This window comes from Lolium rigidum, chromosome 6 (genome assembly GCF_022539505.1).
Source record: "Lolium rigidum isolate FL_2022 chromosome 6, APGP_CSIRO_Lrig_0.1, whole genome shotgun sequence".
In the NCBI taxonomy this organism is placed as follows: Eukaryota; Viridiplantae; Streptophyta; class Magnoliopsida; order Poales; family Poaceae; genus Lolium; species Lolium rigidum.
This window is the reverse complement of record NC_061513.1, coordinates 304,782,489-304,805,776: the sequence shown is the minus strand read 5'-3', so window position 1 is coordinate 304,805,776 and position 23,288 is coordinate 304,782,489. Positions and strand designations below refer to the sequence as shown.

Below are 23,288 nucleotides of genomic sequence, written 5' to 3'. Positions count from 1 at the left end.
ACCACAAGGGGAGAGAAGAGGATTCTGCAGATCGAAGGAATCCCAGGATCCGCGGTCGAGCTTTATTCAAGAGGTTGCCGGAGAAGTGTTGCATATCGCCGACTCCGCAGACCGCCACACCTCCACCACGCCGCTCCTGGAATTTCTTGCCGGTTCCAGATGCATCCACCTCCACGGCATAAGGCCAAACTGGCACGAGGGTCAACTACTACTATAATATACAGAGGAGGCCCAGCCTCCCCTCCCCCACCATCTCCGGCCGGCGAGGCCGCCGGGAAGGGAGGGGAGAGGAGCCGAAGAGGAGAAGGCGACTCTCAAGATGGGAGGAGGAGAGAGGGACGGGAGAAAGAGGTTTCTTCTGCCGACCGGCCCCACTCGCAAAGAAAATAAATAAAGGTGACTTACTAAAGAGTAACTACTAGTAGTTGCATTCTTCTGAAACTTGGAATCTTCTATCACATACGTGCTTATAAGGATGGGTAAGGGGACAAATAGGATTAGTAGGATCTCCTTCCACATCTCTATTATCTCTCTTATCCAACTTATTCCAATATAATAAATCTAAATTTTTATTATCCTCTTATTCTGTGAAAATAATAGTTTATTATAGTCTAAAGTAGAGATATGAAAATGAAATTTCACATATCCTACTTCTCCTGCACAGAGCATCCCACCGGGAGCCCCCAAACGGGGTTTTCTGGTTTTGGCCCAAAATCGTCTCCCACTAGCGTCCCGCAAGTCATGCCGGTGATGTCTACGCCCCCTCCTTTTCCTGTAGACAGTGTTGGGCCTTGATGCGTGTAGTTGACACGTCCGTTGGGAACCCCAAGAGGAAGGTGTGATGCGCACAGCGACAAGTTTCTCTCAGTAAGAAACCAAGGTTTAATCGAACCAGTAGGAGTCAAGAAGCACGTTGAAGGTTGATGGCGGCGGGATGTAGTGCGGCGCAACACCAGAGATTCCGGCGCCAACGTGGAACCTGCACAACACAACCAAAGTACTTTGCCCCAACGAAACAGTGAGGTTGTCAATCTCACCGGCTTGCTGTAACAAAGGATTAGATGTATAGTGTGGATGATGATTGTTTGCAGAAAACAGTAGAACCGTATTGCTGTTGATTGTATTTCAGTATAGAGAATTGGACCGGGGTCCACAGTTCACTAGAGGTGTCTCTCCCATAAGATAAACAGCATGTTGGGTGAACAAATTACAATTGGGCAATTGACAAATAGAGAGGGCATAACAATGCACATACATGTCATGATAAGTATAGTGAGATTTAATTGGGCATTACGACAAAGTACATAGACCGCTATCCAGACATGCATCTATGCCTAAAAAGTCCACCTTCAGGTTATCATCCGAACCCCTCCAGTATTAAGTTGCTAACAACGGACAATTGCATTAAGTATTGCGCGTAATATAATCGAGTAACTACATCCTCGAACATAGCACCAATGTTTTATCCCTAGTGGCAACAAGCACATCCATAATCTTAGAGGTTTCTCATCACTCCCCGATTCACGGAGACATGAACCCACTATCGAGCATAAATACTCCCTCTTGGAGTTACAAGCATCTACTTGGCCAGAGCATCTACTAGTAACGGAGAGCATGCAAGATCATAAACAACACATAGACATAACTTTGATAATCAACATAACATAGTATTCTCTATTCATCGGATCCCAACAAACGCAACATATAGAATTACAGATAGATGATCTTGATCATGTTAGGCAGCTCACAAGAACCGACAATTAAGCACAATGGGGAGAAGACAACCATCTAGCTACCGCTATGGACCCATAGTCCAGGGGTAGACTACTCACTCATCACTCCGGAGGCGACCATGGCGGCGTAGAGTCCTCCGGGAGATGAATCCCCTCTCCGGCAGGGTGCCGGAGGCGATCTCCTGAATCCCCCGAGATGGGATTGGCGGCGGCGGCATCTCAGTAAGGTTTTCCGTATCGTGGCTCTCGGTACTGGGGGTTTCGCGACGGAGGCTTTAAGTAGGCGGAAGGGCAGGTCAAGAGGCGGCACGAGGGGCCCACACTACAGGCCGGCGCGGCCAGGGCTTGGGCCGCGCTGCCCTATAGTCTGGCCACCTCGTGGCCCCACTTCGTCTCCTATTCGGTCTTCTGGAAGCTTCGTGGCAAAATAGGACCCTGGGCGTTGATTTCGTCCAATTCCGAGAATATTTCGTTACTAGGATTTCTGAAACCAAAAACAGCAGAAAACAAGAATCGGCACTTCGGCATCTTGTTAATAGGTTAGTTCCGGAAAATGCACGAATATGACATAAAGTGTGCATAAAACATGTAGATATCATCAATAATGTGGCATGGAACATAAGAAATTATCGATACGTCGGAGACGTATCAGCATCCCCAAGCTTAGTTCTGCTCGTCCCGAGCAGGTAAAACGATAACAAAGATAATTTCTGGAGTGACATGCCATCATAACCTTGATCGTACTATTTGTAAAGCATATGTAGTGAATGCAGCGATCAAAACAATGTAAATGACATGATTAAACAAGTGAATCATAAAGCAAAGACTTTTCATGAATAGTACTTCAAGACAAGCATCAATAAGTCTTGCATAAGAGTTAACTCATAAAGCAATAAATCAAAGTAAAGGTATCGAAGCAACACAAAGGAAGATTAAGTTTCAGCGGTTGCTTTCAACTTATAACATGTATATCTCATGGATAATCGTCAACATAGAGTAATATAATAAGTGCAATATGCAAGTATGTAGGAATCAATGCACAGTTCACACAAGTGTTTGCTTCTTGAGGTGGAGAGAAATAGGTGAACTGACTCAACATAAAAGTAAAAAGAATGGTCCTTCAAAAAGGAAAGCATCGATTGCTATATTTGTGCTAGAGCTTTTATTTTGAAAACATGAAACAATTTTGTCAACGGTAGTAATAAAGCATATGAGTTATGTAAATTATATCTTACAAGTTGCAAGCCTCATGCATAGTATACTAATAGTGTCCGCACCTTGTCCTAATTAGCTTGGACTACCGGATCATCGCAATACACATGTTTTAACCAAGTGTCACAATGGGGTACCTCCATGCCGCCCGTACAAAGGTCTAAGGAGAAAGCTCGCATTTTGGATTTCTCGCTTTTGATTATTCTCAACTTAGACATCCATACCGGGACAACATGGACAACAGATAATGGACTCCTCTTTAATGCATAAGCATGTGGCAACAATTATTATTCTCATATGAGATTGAGGATATATGTCCAAAACTGAAACTTCCACCATGAATCATGGCTTTAGTTAGCGGCCCAATGTTCTTCTCTAACAATATGTATGCTCCAACCATTAAGGTGGTAAATCTCTCTTACTTCGTACAAGACGGACATGCATAGCAACTCACATGATATTCAACAAAGAATAGTTGATGGCGTCCCCTGAAACATGGTTATCGCACAATAAGCAACTTAATAAGAGATAAAGTGCATAAGTACATATTCAATACCACAATAGTTTTTAAGCTATTTGTCCCATGAGCTATATATTGCAAAGGTGAATGATGGAATTTTAAAGGTAGCACTCAAGCAATTTACTTTGGAATGGCGGAGAAATACCATGTAGTAGGTAGGTATGGTGGACACAAATGGCATAGTGGTTGGCTCAAGGATTTTGGATACATGAGAAGTATTCCCTCTCGATACAAGGTTTAGGCTAGCAAGGTTATTTGAAACAAACACAAGGATGAACCGGTGCAGCAAAACTCACATAAAAGACATATTGTAAACATTATAAGACTCTACACCGTCTTCCTTGTTGTTCAAACTCAATACTAGAAATTATCTAGACTTTAGAGAGACCAAATATGCAAACCAAATTTTAGCATGCTCTATGTATTTCTTCCTTAATGGGTGCAAAGTATATGATGCAAGAGCTTAAACATGAGCACAACAATTGCCAAGTATCACATTATCCAATACATTATAGCAAATTACTACATGTATCATTTTCCAATTCCAACCATATAACAATTTAACGAAGAAGAAACTTCGCCATGAATACTATGAGTAAAGCCTAAGGACATACTTGTCCATATGCAACAGCGGAGCGTATCTCTCTCGCACAAAGTGAATGCTAGGATCCATTTTATTCAAACAAAACAAAAACAAAAACAAACCGACGCTCCAAGAAAAGCACATAAGATGTGATGGAATAAAAATATAGTTTCAGGGGAGGAACCTGATAATATTGTCGATGAAGAAGGGGATGCCCAAGCCTTGGGCATCCCCAAGCTTAGACGCTTGAGTCTTCTTAGAATATGCAGGGGTGAACCACCGGGGCATCCCCAAGCTTAGAGCTTTCACTCTCCTTGATCATATTGCATCATACTCCTCTCTTGATCCTTGAAAACTTCCTCCACACCAAACTTAGAACAACTCATTAGAGGGTTAGTGGACAATAAAAATTAACATGTTCAGAGGTGACACAATCATTCTTAACACTTCTGGAAATTGCATAAAGCTACTGGACATTAATGGATCAAAGAAATTCATCCAACATAGTAAAAGAGGCAATGCGAAATAAAAGGCAGAATCTGTCAAAACAGAACAGTTCGTATTGACGAATTTTATCGAGGCACCAGACTTGCTCAAATGAAAATGCTCAAATTGAATGAAAGTTGCGTACATATCTGAGGATCACTCACGTAAATTGGCATAATTTTCTGAGTTACCTACAGAGAAAACAGCCCAGATTCGTGACAGCAAAGAAATCTGTTTCTGCGCAGTAATCCAAATCTAGTATGAACTTTACTATCAACGACTTTACTTGGCACAATAAAACACTAAACTAAGATAAGGAGAGGTTGCTACAGTAGTAAACAACTTCCAAGACACAAAATAAAAACAAAGTACTGTAGTAAAAACACATGGGTTGTCTCCCATAAGCGCTTTTCTTTAACGCCTTTCAGCTAGGCGCAGAAAGTGTGTATCAAGTATTATCAAAGGGTGGTGCATCTTCAGCGGGGTGTGGAGTTTTCTCAACTATGCATTTTATCTTTTCTATGTGAGTTTCAGAGGCTCCCTTTTCATTAGTCTTGGGCTTGCTACTCTCATCAAACAAATCTTCAGGAACAATCCAATCAAAATTCTTTTCTAGTGCCTCACATATTCCCAAGAGCTTGCAAGGTATTGATGTTTTAATATCCCCCTCATAATTAACTTCATTAGTGTACTTTTGTCTATCGTTTTCCATCCTCTCAAGGGTACTGGCAAAGTTGGTATAAGAGCCTAGCATATTATATTTAGTGAAGACTTTTCTAGCTTCTCTCGCTATTCCCCCAAATTCTTTAAGAAGGGTTTCTAATACAAAATCTTTCTTTTCTCCTTCTTCCATATCACCGAGTGTAAGAAACATATGTTGAATCACAGGATTAAGATTAACAAATCTAGCTTCTAACGCGTGTACTAAAGAAGCAACAGCAATTTCATAAGTAGGAGCAAGTTCTACCAAGTGTCTATCTTCAAAATCTTCAACCGTACTAATATGAGTAAAAAAATCTTCTATATTATCTTTCCCAAGGATAGACCCTCGGCCTACCGGTACATCTTTAAGAACAAACTTAGGAGGAAACATGATGAAATAAGTAAAGTAAATGCAAGTAACTATTTTTTTTTGTGTTTTTGATATAGCAAACAAGATAGCAAATAAAGTAAAACTAGCAACTAATTTTTTTGTATTTTGATTTAGTGCAGCAAACAAAGTAGTAAATAAAACTAAGCAAGACAAAAACAAAGTAAAGAGATTGGGAAGTGGAGACTCCCTTGCAGCGTGTCTTGATCTCCCCGGCAACGGCGCCGGAAATTTGCTTGATGCGTGTAGTTGACACGTCCGTTGGGAACCCCAAGAGGAAGGTGTGATGCGCACAGCGGCAAGTTTCCCTCAGTAAGAAACCAAGGTTTAATCGAACCAGTAGGAGTCAAGAAGCACGTTGAAGGTTGATGGCGGCGGGATGTAGTGCGGCGCAACACCGGAGATTCCGGCGCCAACGTGGAACCCGCACAACACAACCAAAGTACTTTTCCCCAACGAAACAGTGAGGTTGTCAATCTCACCGGCTTGCTGTAACAAAGGATTAGATGTATAGTGTGGATGATGATTGTTTGCAGAAAACAGTAGAACAGTATTGCAGTTGATTGTATTTCAGTATAGAGAATTGGACCGGGGTCCACAGTTCACTAGAGGTGTCTCTCCCATAAGATAAACAGCATGTTGGGTGAACAAATTACAGTTGGGCAATTGACAAATAGAGAGGGCATAACAATGCACATACATGTCATGATAAGTATAGTGAGATTTAATTGGGCATTACGACAAAGTACATAGACCGCTATCCAGCATGCATCTATGCCTAAAAAGTCCACCTTCAGGTTATCATCCGAACCCCCTCCAGTATTAAGTTGATAACAACAGACAATTGCATTAAGTATTGCGCGTAATGTAATCAGTAACTACATCCTCGAACATAGCACCAATGTTTTATCCCTAGTGGCAACAAGACATCCATAATCTTAGAGGTTTCTGTCACTCCCCGCATTCACGGAGACATGAACCCACTATCGAGCATAAATACTCCCTCTTGGAGTTACAAGCATCTACTTGGCCGGAGCATCTACTAGTAACGGAGAGCATGCAAGATCATAAACAACACATAGACATAACTTTGATAATCAACATAACATAGTATTCTCTATTCATCGGATCCCAACAAACGCAACATATAGAATTACAGATAGATGATCTTGATCATGTTAGGCAGCTCACAAGACCCGACAATTAAGCACAATGGGGAGAAGACAACCATCTAGCTACCGCTATGGACCCATAGTCCAGGGGTAGACTACTCACTCATCACTCCGGAGGCGACCATGGCGGCGTAGAGTCCTCCGGGAGATGAATCCCCTCTCCGGCAGGGTGCCGGAGGCGATCTCCTGAATCCCCCGAGATGAGATTGGCGGCGGCGGCGTCTCTGGAAGGTTTTCCGTATCGTGGCTCTCGGCATCGGGGGTTTCGCGACGGAGGCTTTAAGTAGGCGGAAGGGCAGGTCAAGAGGCGGCACGAGGGGCCCACACTACGTGCCGGCGCGGCCGGGGCTTGGGCCGCGCCGCCCGTAGTCCGGCCACCTCGTGGACCCACTTCGTCTCCTCTTCGGTCTTCCGGAAGCTTCGTGGCAAAATAGGACCCCGGGCGTTGATTTCGTCCAATTCCGAGAATATTTCGTTACTAGGATTTCTGAAACCAAAAACAGCAGAAAACGACAGAATCGGCACTTCGGCATCTTGTTAATAGGTTAGTTCCGGAAAATGCACGAATATGACATAAAGTGTGCATAAAACATGTAGATATCATCAATAATGTGGCATGGAACATAAGAAATTATCGATACGTCGGAGACGTATCGAGCCTCCAAGAGCGAGAGGTTTGTAGAACAGCAGCAAGTTTTCCCTTAAGTGGATCACCCAAGGTTTATCGAACTCAGGGAGGAAGAGGTCAAAGATATCCCTCTCATGCAACCCTGCAACCACAAAGCAAGAAGTCTCTTGTGTCCCCAACACACCTAATAGATGCACTAGTTCGGCGAAGAGATAGTGAAATACAGGTGGTATAAATAAGTAGTAGCAACGGCATCAGAAAAGTGCTTTGCCCGGGACAAGAAACAAGCAGTAGTAACGCAGCGAGTAGTAACGCAGAAAACAAGTAAACAAGCAGGTGATAGCAGTATTTAGGAACAAGGCCTAGGGATCATACTTTCACTAGTGGACACTCTCAACATTGATCACATAACAGAATAGATAAATGCATACTCTACACTCTTGTTGGATGATGAACACCATTGCGTAGGATTACACGAACCCTCAATGCCGGAGTTAACAAGCTCCACAATTCAATGTTCATATTTAAATAACCTTAGAGTGCATGAAAGATCAACACGACTAAACCAAGTACTAACATAGCATGCACACTGTCACCTTCACACTATGTAGGAGGAATAGATCACATCAATACCATCATAGCAATAGTTAACTTCATAATCTACAAGAGATCATAATCATAGCCTATGCCAAGTACTACCACGGATGCACACACTGTCACCATTACACCGTGCAGGAGGAATAGAATACTTTAATAACATCACTAGAGTAGCACATAGATGAATAGTGATACAAAACTCATATGAATCTCAATCATGTAAAGCAGCTCATGAGATTATTGTATTGAGGTACATGGGAGAGAGATGAACCACATAGCTACAGCGGAGCCCTCAGCCTCGGGGGTGGATTACTCCCTCCTCATCATGGAGGCAGCGATGGCGGTGAAGATGGCGGTGAAGACGGCGGTGGAGATGGCTCCGGGGGCAATTCCCCGTCCCGGCAGGGTGCCGGAAAAGAGAATTCTGTCCCCCCGAATTGGAGTTTCACGACGGTGGCGGCGCCCCTGGAGTCTTTCTGGAGTTTCGTCAATTGGTTAGTTCCAGAAAATGCATAAATATGACATAAAGTGTGAACAAAACATGTAGATATCATCAATAATGTGGCATGGAACATAAGAAATTATCGATACGTCGGAGACGTATCAGCCGGCACGAGTTGCGGCCCGTTAATTCGACCGGCACCCCATGGGACGCCAACAACGCTCACCACAAGGAAGGATCATCTTGACACAACCCTCCACATCTGCCCCACCCCTCCTTCCTACAAGCCTCGGTTCCTTTCTACCCAGTGAATCTCATATGTTGCTGCCCCTCATCGACGACCATGGATCCACCAAGGATGCGCAACAACGGCTCTATCCGACTGCGGGTTCTAGCTCTAGTCACCGAGCTTACCGTGCCTTCCCTCGCTGCCTCTCGCCGGTGGTGGTGGTTGCACCATCGCGTGTATCGCCCGCCTCCAAGCATGTCACCAAGCACCCCATATGCCGATGCCGCGGTAGGTGTGCCTCACCAGTAGCTGCATCCGGTCATTTGTTCGTTACTTGCGTTTGCCGACACAAGAATCTGGCCGACAACACCATGCAGCCGCCGCGCGCACAAGGTGTTGGACGCATGGACTAGGTGAGTTATTCCCTAATTATTATCGATAAAACTTAGATAGTGTTCATTTATTTGAATGCTTCGTTGTGCGATGCGTAGAAATGAATAGAGACAATGAGATGATGATTCAACAGTTGATGCAAGAGGAGGCTGAGGTCGTGGCCTATAGGAAGAAACCGCTCCTTCTCATTGTCTCGCTTCTTCGTCTATGGTCGAGGTTGTAACATCCTCGCATTGGCGGTTTAGTTAAGGGGAGTATGGAGAACATAGAACGCCACCGGTTGGTCGGAGCTGAGATATTTGAAGATGATTATTTGAAAAAACCACACAACATCTTTCAGCAGCGCTATCAGATGAGCAAAGATTTGTTCTTTAAAATAGCGCATGGTATGCGGGAGTGCAATACCTATTTCTTTTGCAAAAAATATTGCACTGGGTTATATGGCTGTCTTGAGGTATCTTGCGTATAGAGCACCTGCAAATGCTCAGGATGATAACGAACGCATGGCTGAGTCCACGGCCTTTGAGACCGTGTACAAGTTTTGTTGGACGGTGGTAACAGTGTTTGGGCAACACTATCTGAGCGAACTCAATGAAAAAAACATAGCTCAAATATAGGTGTAAAATGTAGTGATGGAATTTTCGGGTATGCTTGAAAGCATCGACTTAATGCACTTGGGTTGGAAAAATTGTCCATTCAGTTTCCAATAAATGTACAAAGGTCTAGCATAATTTTACTTGTTTCAATACTTGTAATAAACTATTTAACTTGGTGTGTAAACTATTTAATTTATTGGCTTGAAATTATTATATAATAAACAACTTATTTATTTGAATTATGCAATTAAAACTACAACTGCATTTGGGGGCTCAATTTAGAAGGCGCAAGTGCGGTCACCCTCACCCAAATTAGACTGCTCATAGTGGGAGTAACATAGCTAGTAACATCACACATCTCAAGGCATTTTGGTGACATGGTATGCGAATAAATGAAGAAAGAGGGTGAGGTGGTAACTAGCTAACATCACACACCCCAAGAAAAAATGAGTCTACAACATAATAAATGACACACAATGCATAACACCACATATAAGTTACTATCCACTATGAAGGTAGTAACCTAGACTAGTAACATCGTATATGTTACTAGTCTAAGTTACTCCCCACTATGAGCAGCCTTACAGCAGTTAGTTTCTGCCGAACGCTCTAAATAGATCTTGTGACACAGTTGCGGGATGCTCTTGCACATCATTGGCTAGCCAGGAGGAGCTAGCTAGCTAACCGTGTGCAATTGCGAGGGCAATCTAATTCGGATTATAGGTGCAAATAAGCTCATTATATTAGAGCACATTTTAAAAACTCAAAAAATCTAAAATAATTTTTTGCATGTATATCTAAAGGTTTTATGTTTAAACACAAGTTTTCGGGGAAAAACATTTTTCATGTCCCGTGAAAAAAGACAAATTTTAATATTCCAACATGATCATTCACGTGACACTTTTGTCTTTTTTACATGTGCAACACAAAATGTTTTTCCCCAAAAATTTTGAAGTTGTATTTTTTTTCTCGACTGTATTTTAAGTTGTGCAATTGCATTTTCACTTCTTTTATATTTGTTGACATTGGAAATTGTGTTCATGAAAATGCACATTTGTGTGGGTGTAATTGAAATCTGTATATTTGCGAAATAGCACTTCCATAGCAGGGCAAAAAAGAGGTTGAAATTTTCAAAATTTCCGCCCACCTGTGCCTAGACCCTCCAAATAATTTACGTTGCCATTTCTCCGCGGGAAAGGAGCCAATTAAGAAAGAAAAAATTCCACTGAAACGAAATCAGGTTTTTGAACTCCTATATAACAGAGTTTCATTGATGGATTTCTCCGCGGGGAAAGGAGCCAATTATGTTATACCTTACTCCACATTCTTTCTTCCGAGGTCAGATCAGTTGTTTCTTCATTAAACACAAAATGGAAAAAGTCATGTGAATCCATCAAAAATTACTTTATCCGTTTCATAATTATTAGATAATAGGCTTGAGAAGAGCCCGGCTTTAAATTAATAAAGCCACACCGGCAGCATCCAAACAAAGTACCAACAACACCGGATAGACCAAGACAGCCCACACACCGCACACGAACAACAAGAACAACAGAAAGGCAAAAGTCCGCCAGATAGAAGAACAAAGCATAAAGAATAACATGGCAGCATATCTACGCCCCTAGGTAGACACACATGCAGCCGACGCACAAGTCCTGGGGTCTTCTAGGTAGGATCCCTGATAGAAGAATACAACGCCCTAATCTTGTGAATCATCAGCTCGATCATTGCACGGTCCTGCCTGCTAGCCACTGGCCTCCATACCTACATATACATCGATAGTTTGTAGAGCGCATTAGCTAGTTGGTTAGGGAACACCCCTTCGATAGTGAATTTATTGCGCAAGTTCCATAGGGTCCAACAGAGGGCGGCACAACAAATCCATAGAACACGTTTGGATTGACCCTCACACCGCTGTAAATTTCTATATAGGTCAGCAAAGCACGAGGGATTCCAGGAGCATCCCAACAGTTCCCTAACTGCGAACTTGGGGAAATGGTATGAAGAACAGATGGTTAGTGTCCTCATGCTCATCACAGAGCGCACACCTCCCATTGGATGGGCCATGTCGCTGCTGGATGTTGCCATTCGTGGGTAGGCGTTTACGCACTAACTGCCACAGGAACACTCTGATTTTAGGCGGAATGGAAACACGCCAAAGTTCGCTGAAATGTTTTCGTGTTGTTCCTTCACACAACTTACGATAGAGCAAATTAACCGAGAACTTACCGGAACGCTCCAAGGTCCAGGTGAGCTTGTCCGGGAGGGGCGACAGGTTGGTCCCCGCTAACATACGTCGCATCTCCTCCCACTCTAACCTCTCGCCCTGCCCAGGTCCGGCGGAAAGGAATCACAACACTCCACCCCCCCCCTCTCAGACTGTGCGCTACCGACGCCTCTGGGGTCCGCCGCAATAGCAAAGAGGGAGGGGAAGCGGGTCCTAAGGGGTGTAGGGCCAGTCCACCAGTCAAGCCAAAGCATGGTGGAGGCGCCGTTACCCACCTGGTGTCTGGCCCCCAAGCGCAAATTCTTGTCATGGTTTTAATTCAATTTGTGGAACGAAGGGAGTACTTTTGATGCGTGCGGTTATTGTCAAATTAATTAATGGACCCATAATGATGTTTTTCCTTGAGATTAATCAGGTGGAAATTTTGAACTTGTCTATTTAGCTTGCAGTGACTAATTAAACCAGCTAGCTGACCAGTGTTGCTTGGATTGGATTCGATTCCGGTCCCGTGGTCTTGGGGTACCTTTGTAGATATAACTTTTCCAACACGTGCAACAATTTGGGTGCCGGGATTGATAAGGAAAGAAGACCGCGGCGCAACTGTTAATGACTTGACGCAAAATGGCTGGAGGAGAATTTGAGACAGTTTACAACATGAGGAGAATGGAGACTGCGGTAGGAGGCTAGTTATAAGCTGACGTCAGAGTTGAGAAAACATGACTCATCGGTCGGTCTCCAGGAAGAAGTTACCCTATCTAGCAAGCGACCGATCTAGTAGGAATATTCTTCCTCGGTTTGCTCTTGATCCTAGACAGGTAACAAGTACGTACTCCATTTGTTTTAAAATAAGTCTCATGGATTTATCTAAATTTGCACACGTATTTTATACATATGTGAAACTTTTTTAAATGAAAATTTAATTCGGCTCCCGGATGCATATGCTCCCTCTACCATAAAACATATTTTGAAGTGTCAAATTTGTTTTGATAAAAAGTTTTACACGTATATCTCTATAGTATATGTGATTTTTTCAAGTTTCACGAAAATACGATATTTTTTTTGGTTTAGCTAAAAATAGAGAAAGTTTATCTTGTGAAAAATCTTATTTTTAGCATCAAATTTTGTTTTTTTTACACATGTCACATGACAAGTCTATTTTTCATGAAACGACTTTGTGGACGCGTAGCACGTTAAGATGTATATGCGGATATTTTGTTTCAATTTTTTTAACATTTTAAAATATGTCTAAGATGCATTTCAAAATAATGGGATCATATGCTCCCATGAGCCAATATGTAACACTTATTTTGAAATAGAAGAAATACATATATTTTGTTTCGAATATATTTCGGAAAGGAGGTAGGAGTACAATCTTTCATAATAAGATGCATTTCAAAATAATGGATTCTCCGTTTTCCCCTCAAAAAAAAAAGAAAAAAAAAACAACTTCGTGGGTGCGTAGAGTGGTGACCCACGCACGGACGCAAAGTGGCGTCATGTCGTCTCTAAAGTAATCTAATCGGTGCAATTAAGGTAAACGCTAGTGTGTAATCTTCCTCTCCTTGCATACGGCCGATGAATCCCCACGCATGCAAACTGGTGAAAGTAGTGCACACACATACGGGGTTTGAAATGTTCAAAGGGCTCGCCAGATAATCATTTGTTGATCGATCATTCTTGCCGTACCTGTTCCTAGCTTCTGACATGTTACTAATCATCATCGACGACGATAATAAAGGGAACTAATCATCAGCAATACGAGAAAGGCGACTTGTTTATCATCGGTTGGCAGTTGCATGCTTGTGAAACTTGGAATCTTCCGTCACATACGTGCAAGCTAGCTAGCTGCCGCCGCCGCCGCCATGCACGCATCTTGATCAAAGTTGCTGTGATCTTGAGGCAGCTAACCTCTGCATGTCTGTCTTCTTTCTTCCTCAGGAGAAGCTAGCTTGCTAGGTAGCTTTGCTCGCTTGCTTGCACTGTTGGAAGACTAACTTCCCCATCCTAACGGTAACCCACTCGCCGTCCAAACGAAGCAACCCTCCATTGGCGACAACAAATATTCTCCTCTCCCTCTCCAGCTAGCTTCCAATTGCTTCAATCCATCGAACATATGTCAAATCTTATATATACATAATCATGGATCGATCACTGTCACAATTAGATCACAACGGCAATCGTGAAACAGCTAGCAAGAGAAATCGATCGCCAAGAACCCAACCAATCTAGCTGCTACAAATCAAAGATCATCAGGAACCGTGCCGTACGTAGTCTATCAACCATGACGACGACAATGAAGAAGGAGATGGTGTTCTTTGACGTGGAGACGGCGGCGGCGCCGTCGGCGTCGGACACGGACCGCCGGTGGCACATGCTGGAGTTCGGCGCCATCCTGGTCTGCCCGCGCCGCCTCGTGGAGCTTTCAGCCTACTCCACCTTCATCCAGCCCGACGACCTGTCCGCCGTCTCGGGCCGCTTCGCCTCCTCCCCGTCCCACGCCGCAGCCTTCGCCGAGGCCCCGTCCTTCGAGGATGTCGCCGACGACATCTTCGAGCTCCTCGACGGCCGCGTCTGGGCAGGCCACAACATCCGCCGCTTCGACTGCCACCGCGTGCGCGACGCCTTCGCGGCGGCAGGCCGCCCGGCGCCCGAGCCGGCGGGCGTCGTCGACTCCCTCGCCGTGCTGGGCCGGGTGTTCGGGCGCCGCGCGGGTGACCTCAAGATGGCCACCCTGGCGACGTACTTCGGGATCGGGAAGCAGACGCACCGGAGCCTGGACGATGCGCGCATGAACCTCGAGGTGCTCAAGCACTGCGCCACCGTGCTGCTGCTTGAGTCCAGCCTCCCCGGCGTGCTCGGCGGCGAGGACGCTGGCGACGGCGCCGTCACCAGGCGGAGGGCCGCCAACAGCATCGCCGGCAACGTCTTCAACAGGAACAGGTCGACGGCACCCACCAACACGCTGCAGATGGCGTTTGCTCGTGCGGCCGCGTCTTCCACGGTGACGGCGGTGACGACTCCTGCTTCCGCCGCGGTTCAGAAGGTGAACGGGAGGTCGTGCAAGAGGGACAGTACGGGGAAGGTGGTGAAGGCCACAACAACGGCGACGCCTAGCGCCGCTCCAAGACCCCGGCGGCCGGTGACCACGACGCCGTTCAGCATGATCCTCAGGCACTCGAGGGCCATCGTCAGATGATCCGTCGAGTCCATCGACTAATTGCTTGGATATTGATTTCCAGTCATTCATTTCTACATGGAAATTGATGTACAGTGTACAAAACCCCCTGCTAGGTAGCTAGCTCTGTTCATATTTAACTCAGGTTTGATTAGATACCCAACACATTTCATTCCAATTGTTGTAATCATTTAGTTGTTGTTGCAAAAAACAATGCAACACATTTCATTCCATTTGTTGTAACCAGTTGTTGAATTCATTTCATTGTAAATCTGTATAAAGAATAACAATTCATTCATTTCTGGGTTTATTGTTCTGAGCCATTGGCAATTTCACATGCATTGAAGGTTTCTTGTATTCCTTCATTCCAACGACTCGTTAATTGAAGCAGTGATTTTATTCTTTGATGTGATTCTTGTGTTGCCATTATTTTTTTGAGCGAATTGTTGTGGTGCAATTACAAATTGGAGAAACATGTATTTTTACCAATGGTAGATTTAATTTTCTATGAGATACCCCCTCCGCTGCATATTAGTTGTCGCTGATTTGGATGTATCTAGACATATTTTGTAAATAGATCCACCCAAATCTGCAACAACTAATATGGAACGGAGGGAGCATCTCCCAAGATACCCTCAATCTCATGGTAAATGACCAAAACATTATTTCTACAAACAACCTTCAGGACAGAGGAGGTGTGACAAACTCTGCACCTCCCCCGAACCACCCTATAGGACAGCTAACACACTCAGCAGTTTAGTGAAGCAAATATATAATGGTATATTTCATAAATGCAAAATGATACAAAAGGCAGTACATATATCTCAATGAACAAGGAGAAGCAGGATAGCTTGCTTAGGTTTACACCTGAACACACGCTGTACATTGGCCTTTCCAGTGCTGCACCAAGGTACAAGAGATGGAGACAACAAATTGACATACATAAAAAGGAGCACCTTCTCAAATACTAGTATATGTGATTGTCTATTTTGTTCTCTGACCATTTAGCATGGTCGCATAGAACTAAAATTATGGAACCATGATGATCATGCCAGCCTTTTGATCCACTACATAACTATTCTTTCACTTCTCTAGCGAATCCTAGGCGCTAGAGATTTGCAGAAAAAATTATGGGCTGATGCTGTAGGATACTTTAGTCACACCTTTCTTGACTCGGATACTTGTGACCTGATGAAGCATAGAAGATGAGATCAGCCTCCAGCATATAACAAGGGTAGGGCAAAGGAAATTATCAGCCAATCTACCAAAAACATGAATGTGTTTCTTGTGTAATTTCCTCTTTGTTTTTGGTAGAGTTGAATGCCTAGACCCTCTTTTGTTGCTTCAGTGCGGTTTCTAAAGTAAGACCAGATTATTTTGCATCCTCATACCAAACTGTTATGTTATACAAGGTGATACCACACCTCACATGATACCATGATACCACTTCAGAAAATTTAAATTGTAAGTGTTAAAAAAAATTCGAAACAAATTTGTGGCTGTTGACAAGATTGTGTTTACATTCTCTAGGTTTTTCGCAGCCAAATTTAAAATACACCAAGAGAAACAAAAAAAAGACAAATGCTATGTGAATAGTGGCATTTTATGTTTTTGTCTTTATGTGACACTATTCATGCTTGATTTCTCATTTTTGTTTCTCTTAGGGTATTTTGAATTTGGTTATGAAAGTTACAGGGCATGTAGACACACATCTTATGAACACCCAAAATTTTGGTTTTGAATTTTTTAACATTTAAAATTTAAATTTTGAAGAGTGGTATCATAGTATCAAATAAGGTGAGGTATCACTGGATATGTTCTCGTGATTTGTCCTATTATTTTACTACCTCATTTTGGCCAATACTCCCTGTATGTGTCTATGGCCTTGATTTTATCGAAACTATCAGAGTTGGACTTCATAGTTTCCTGATGGTAGTGCACGAGTCATTATGGCCTTGAAATTCCCTATGAAAACCATTTCGTCCTGTTAACATGTTGCGACCAAGTCCTTGGAAACGCGAGTAGAAGCATATTGCTTATACTTTGTACCATCACTCAACTTGCACAAAAGAAATGTGGAGGACAGCTAAACAGAGACAAGAGTAGATCATACATGGACTATCAGCATCAATGGGGCAACTAAAGCTTTTCCGAATGTCTGATTTTCATGAGTATTGCTCAAAAATATCATCTGTGTGATCCCAGCGATCACCAACAAGAAGTACTATCTATTCAAGTTTTGTTATAAAATCATCTTCAACTTCACAGAAGAAACTCACCTGTTCTAGTCTCTGCGCTAGGTAGTTTTCACTATTTGCTTTTAAGATTTCTGGAAATTTGACAGGCCTGAGAATATACCTTTAGGTTGCCAATGTCTGCAACATCGGCTACATGAGTGCCTCCACAAGGACAACCAGGATACTCACCAAATTTCACAATGCGGGGAGTGCTATCCTGCAATAGAAACATTAGGCCATAGACAATATTATTTAATTCATGGAAGAGTAGGAATTAGTGAAACACAAAACTGTAAGGTAGGATACACTAACAGCTTATACTAATAAAGTAGGATTGATTTTTTTTAAATAGCATACACCCAAAACAAAAATACTATTAGACACTGAATTAAACAAGAAAACAGCTATTCATTATATCAATTGTTGAGTTGTTTCATAATTCAAGATGGGCTCACAATAGAACAATTCCTGCATATGTTATAGGCAACTACACATGCCTTACATTGATTGTTTTTCCAAGTATCAAACAAATGCAGAGCTAACATCTGAAGTACAAAGATGTTGGCTGAGTGTGCACTCAATACATGGAAGACAAATTCCTCTAAAATGAGTAGAGAACTAACTTGTGAAATGTAGCCAGGCAGAGCACCTCCACATAGTTTAGCTGCCTCATCATAAGGAAAAACAGAGACTAAAACCTGCATCAAGGGTAAATAATTAAGTGTAGAAACTTATGCACTTCCATATATCGAGATTTCTTGGTTATACCTTGGCTCCTTTTGAAATCAGTTCATTTGCCTGTTTCTCTAACTGCGTTTTCTTATCCTGCAATTGATCTGGTGGAATAACTCCTTTGTACTCAACGGAAGGTCTGCCATGAAAAAAATAGAAAAACTAACATGAGCTGGAGTGCTTATATCAAGTAAAGAAAAGCAGCTGGGCATAGAGGCAATCAATCAGCAAGCTGTACATAGAACAACAGAACTGGGGAAATAATCGAAAAACATGTAGTCGTTACCCATCAGGGAAATGGTATCCTTTCCCAGGTTCCAACTGAAGGCCAAGATTGGTCATGCAACTGTCCAGCAAATGCCCTGCAGAGTGAAGCCTGCACCATTGCAGGTTTAGCACAATCAAAACACGATGTAATTACAGAGCAAGACAAAAAACAGAATGAAATGTTGCTGATTTTGTTAGCAGCCACTCCAGCAATTTTTGCCGATGTCGAATTGCTAACACGAAAAAGAAGATAACAAATGGGTTTATATCGTGCGTGTTCCAGCTCCATACCTTGAGTTCAGACTGCGGCGACCGGCGTCGATTTCCAAAGTAACGGTCTGCCCTTTGTCGAGCTCTGGTCCGCACCCGTCTCCAGCAGCATCCTCGAATCGCCCGTAGTGGAAAACCTAGGCATGAACACGGTACAGATAAAATATGCACAATATCCCGCACAAGTCCCGGATTGTGAAAAATCCCGTTGCTCACCACCCCGTCCTTGACGCGCACATCCTCGACGAGGAACCTCCAGGCGGCGCCGGTGGCGGCGGAGATGACCCCGGTGTCGGCCGGCTGACCGCCGCCCTGCGGGTGGAAGATGGTGGCGTCTAGCACCACCGCCCGCCGGCCGCCCTCCTCCTGCGCGCACCACCAGGAGCCTGGTCAGGGTCTAGGTTTGACCGTGAGGAGGGAGAGGGGGAGAAGAGAGCAGAGGACCTGGTGGACTGAAAGGACGGTCGCGGGGGACCTGAGCGCCCACATGTCGTCGAAGTAGGCCAGCCTGGTGGGGCTAGCGGCCTTCAACGGAGCCGCCGCCGCCGCCATGTCGCGGAGAAGGTGGTCGCCGCCGGTGGTGAGCAGGACGGCGCGGTACTGACGCGCAGCGCTTGTGGGCTGGGCTGCCAATGCGCAGAGTTTAGCTCTGCTCCGAACTTCTGAAAAGGCTACAACTCATCCTGGTATTTTCCACAAGCACAAGGTATTTTCCACAAGGAGACGTACTACTCCGTTCCATGAACTTCTCAGAAAAAAAAACCTCCTCCGTTTCATACCAGTTGTCTAAAACTTATCAAAATTTAAATATACCTAGACGTTAAAAAGTTTTACCTCCGTTTCAAATCTTAAGGATTTTTTTTTGGAAAGTCAAACCAAGTAAAGTTTGACTAAACTTTTAGAAATTAGCTAAATAAATATAATATTTTGTAGATAGCATGTGAAAATATATTTTATTATCTATCTAATGATATTGATTTTGTATTTTGCATGTTAATGGTTTTTTATAATATTTTAACTTTCTAAAAATAATATATCTAAGAAAAAAATTGCTACAAGACACCTTCATTTTATGGCCATTGCCAAAACACGCGTTCGATTGTATCTTTGACAGGTATCATTACAATTTTGTAACATATTTGCCAAAGTACACCACCTATCCAAAACAGAAAGTTTTTCACTTTTCTCCAAAACCAGTCATAGCATGATCATCCCAGCCAAAAGTGCAATTAAGCTTAAGATGGAAGTGGTAGTTAGATACATCTAAACCTTAACTAAACCTTAACAAATGTCAGATAATTTTCATATATTGGAGGAAGTACATAATTTGGAAGAGCAAATTGCACGTCGCACCAGTTTTTTTCCGTCTTTTGGACAACCACTAGTAGTTAGATCTTTTTTTCTCTTCTCATTTTATTACTTTCCTGTTGTAACTTCCACCAATTTGTCATCTAATAGATATGCTAGCTATGCTCAATCCTAATATCAATGCTCTAATTAATGTACAGAGATTAATAGAATGTTTATTAAATCATAGAAAATAATTAGTCAACCAAAAAATAAATTTCTTTTGATGCACTCTAGCCTACAATAGACTTATTTTATAAATCAATGTACTCAATTTTCTTGGAATAATTATATTTGCAAAACACATAACACTAAGTAAATTATAGGAAAATAATTGTCCGTAAAAAAATTATGAGTGCTTTGTAGGGCGTACAAACCAATTTTTAACATAAATTAACCGTCCAACAACAGTTCGAATAAATAGTCTCAATTTTTCTATATTTTATGGATGAATAATTATTTTGATATATGATGGGTTCATTGCATGTAAAACAAAAAATTTATACCGTGAACATGAAAAAAAATCAAGATCCAATCTAGAAAGAAGCAAGATCTAATCTATGAAGATCGAAGCAACGAGATGTATGAGAGAGTAACCCTCGAAGATCCAAAGCTTTACGAGATCAGATCTCGTTGTTGATGAAGTCGATCGTCCGGTGCTGCAATCCGGCAGCACTTCCATACTCGGTCGTGCGTACGGTGTCGATGAAGTCCGTCCTCTCCCCGTTCCAACGGGCATCGGAGGTGTGGTAGCTCTCCTCGGAATCCCAGCAGCACGACGGCGTGGTGGTGGTGGTGGTGGAGAAGAAAAACTGCAGGGCTTCGCCAAGCCGGAGCAGATGTATGGTGGAGGAAGAGAGGGGGGCGGCCAGACTTTGGTGTAAGGGTGGGCTGCGCCCCTACCCCTCCCCTCTTTATATAGGGGGGAGGGTCGGTTGGGGTGGCCTCCCTGCGCCCCAAACCGATGTAGGGCCGGTGGCCAATAGGGGGAGGGGAATTCTCCCCCCCCCCCAAGTTGATCCCCCTAGGGTTTTAGGGAAAACCTAAGGGTGGCCGGCCTGGGCCTTGAGGGCTTGGTGCGCCTAGCCCATTAGGGCAAGGCAGCACCCCCTCAGCCCATATGGCCCCTCCTAGGGTCGTGGGCCCACTAGGGGTTCCTTCCGGAACCTTCTAGAACTTTCCGATCTTTCACCGAAACATCCCGAACTTTTCCGAAATCCCAGAAATTAACTTGCCTTATATGAATTTTATTCTCTTGACCATTCCGGACCTCCTCGTGATGTCCTGGATCCCATCCGAGACTCCGAACAACCTTCGGTCTCCATCTTATATTCCGAAGCTACTATACAACATCGAACCTTAAGCGCGTCACCCTACGGTTCGTGAACTATGTAGACATGATCGAGACTCCTCTCCGACCAATAACCAATAGCGGGACCTGGAGATCCGTAATGGCTCCTGATAAATCAATGATCGATTGAACATTTACATATGATACCGATTCCTTTTGTCACGCGATACTTTACTTGTTCGAGGTTTGATCATCGGTATCTCCATACCTAGTTCAACCTTGTTACCGACAAGTACTCTATACTCGTACCGTGGTATGTCATCTCTTGTGACCGTGTCACATGCTTGCAAGCTAATTAGATGTCATTCCACCGAGAGGGCCCAGAGTATATCTATCCGTCATCGGGATGGACAAATCCCACTCTTGATCCATATACCTCAACTCATACTTTCCGAATACTTAATCTCATCTTTATAACCACCCATTTACGTTGTGGCGTTTGATGTAATCAAAGTACCCTTCCAGTGTAAGTGATTTACATGATCTCATGGTCGAAGGACTGGGTTACTATGTATCGAAAGCTTATAGCAAGATGAACTTAATCACTTGATCTTATGCTACGCTTATATGGGTGTGTGTCCATTATATCATTCACCTAATGACATAACCTTGTTATTAACAGCACCCAATGTTCATGATCAGGAAACCATGAGCATCTATTAATCAACAAACTAGTTTTACAAGAGGCTTACTAGTGACTCTTTTCTGTTCACATAACACACATGTATTAATGTTTTCGGTTAATACAATTATAGCATGGGATGCAAACATTTATCATAAACAAAAAGATATAATAATAACCACTTTATTATTACCTCTTGGGCATATCTTCAACAGTCTTCCACTTGCACTAGAGTCAATAATCTAGATTACATGGTAAGATACCTAACACCCATGGTGTTCTAGTGTAGGTCATGCTTCGCTCTAGGGAGAGCTTTAGTCAACGGATCTGACATATTTAGATTCGTGTGTACTTTGCAAATCTTTATGTCACCATCTTCGACATACTCGCGAATCACATGAAAACGTAGCTTGATATGCTTCAGCTTCTTGTGTGACCTTGGCTATTGCGCATTGGCTATGGCACCCATGTTATCACAATAAATGATTAATGGGTCCAATGCACTAGGAACCACATCAAGCTCAGTAATGAACATCTTCATCCATATCGCTTCCAACGAAGCCTCCGAAGCCGCTACGTATTCATATTCAGTTGAAGATTTTGCCACCGTGCTTTGCTTGGCACTCATCCAGCTTACTGCTGCACCATTCAATATAAACACGTACCCAGAATGAGACTTAGAGTCATCTGGATCAGTGTTCCAACTAGCATCGGTGTAACTGGTTACAGCGAGCTTTTGGTCACCTCCATAACAAAGAAACATATCCTTAGTCCTTTTCAAGTACTTCAGGATATTCTTAACCGCTGTCCAGTGTTCCATTCCTGGATCACTCTGATCTCTACTGTATATCCGATCTAGTACACAGCATGGCATACATGATAGAGCCTACTGCCGAGGCATAGGGGATCTTGTTCATCCTCTCTCTTTTATCTGCCGTAGCCGGACCTTGAGTTTTACTCAAAATCTTACCTGGCAACATGGGCAAGAACCTTTTCTTGCTCTCATCCATTCTAAACTTCTTTAGAATCTTGTCCAGGTATGTACTCTGTGAAAGCCCTATTAGGCGTCTTGATCTATCTCTATAAATCTTGATGCCTAAAATATATGTTGCTTCACCAAGGTCTTTCATTGAAGAACACTTATTCAAATAACCTTTAACACTGCTTAGAAGTTCTACATCATTCCCAATCAACAATATGTCATCTACATATAATATCAGGAATGCTACAGAGCTCCCACTGTGACACCGTGACACCTTTAACCGGAAGAAGATCTTACCTTCGTCACCTTCCACCGTGACACCGCCGATGAGGAATCCGTTTCCACCTCCGAAGAAGGCCCCTGCCTTCTCGCCCTGGCTCGTAGGGCGCCGCACCAT

At 43.3% G+C, this 23,288-nt stretch overlaps 1 protein-coding gene and 1 pseudogene across 1 annotated transcript; one reads left to right on the top strand and one right to left on the bottom strand.

Moving 5' to 3' along the window:
* The first annotated feature begins 14,189 nt into the window (after window positions 1-14,189).
* Window positions 14,190-15,104, top strand: LOC124660336 (protein NEN4-like). Its single transcript, XM_047198144.1, has one exon. It carries the CDS (start codon window positions 14,190-14,192, stop codon window positions 15,102-15,104), a length of 915 nt encoding a protein of 304 aa, XP_047054100.1.
* A 952-nt stretch (window positions 15,105-16,056) lies between these two features.
* LOC124664529 lies at window positions 16,057-23,288 on the bottom strand (annotated as a pseudogene).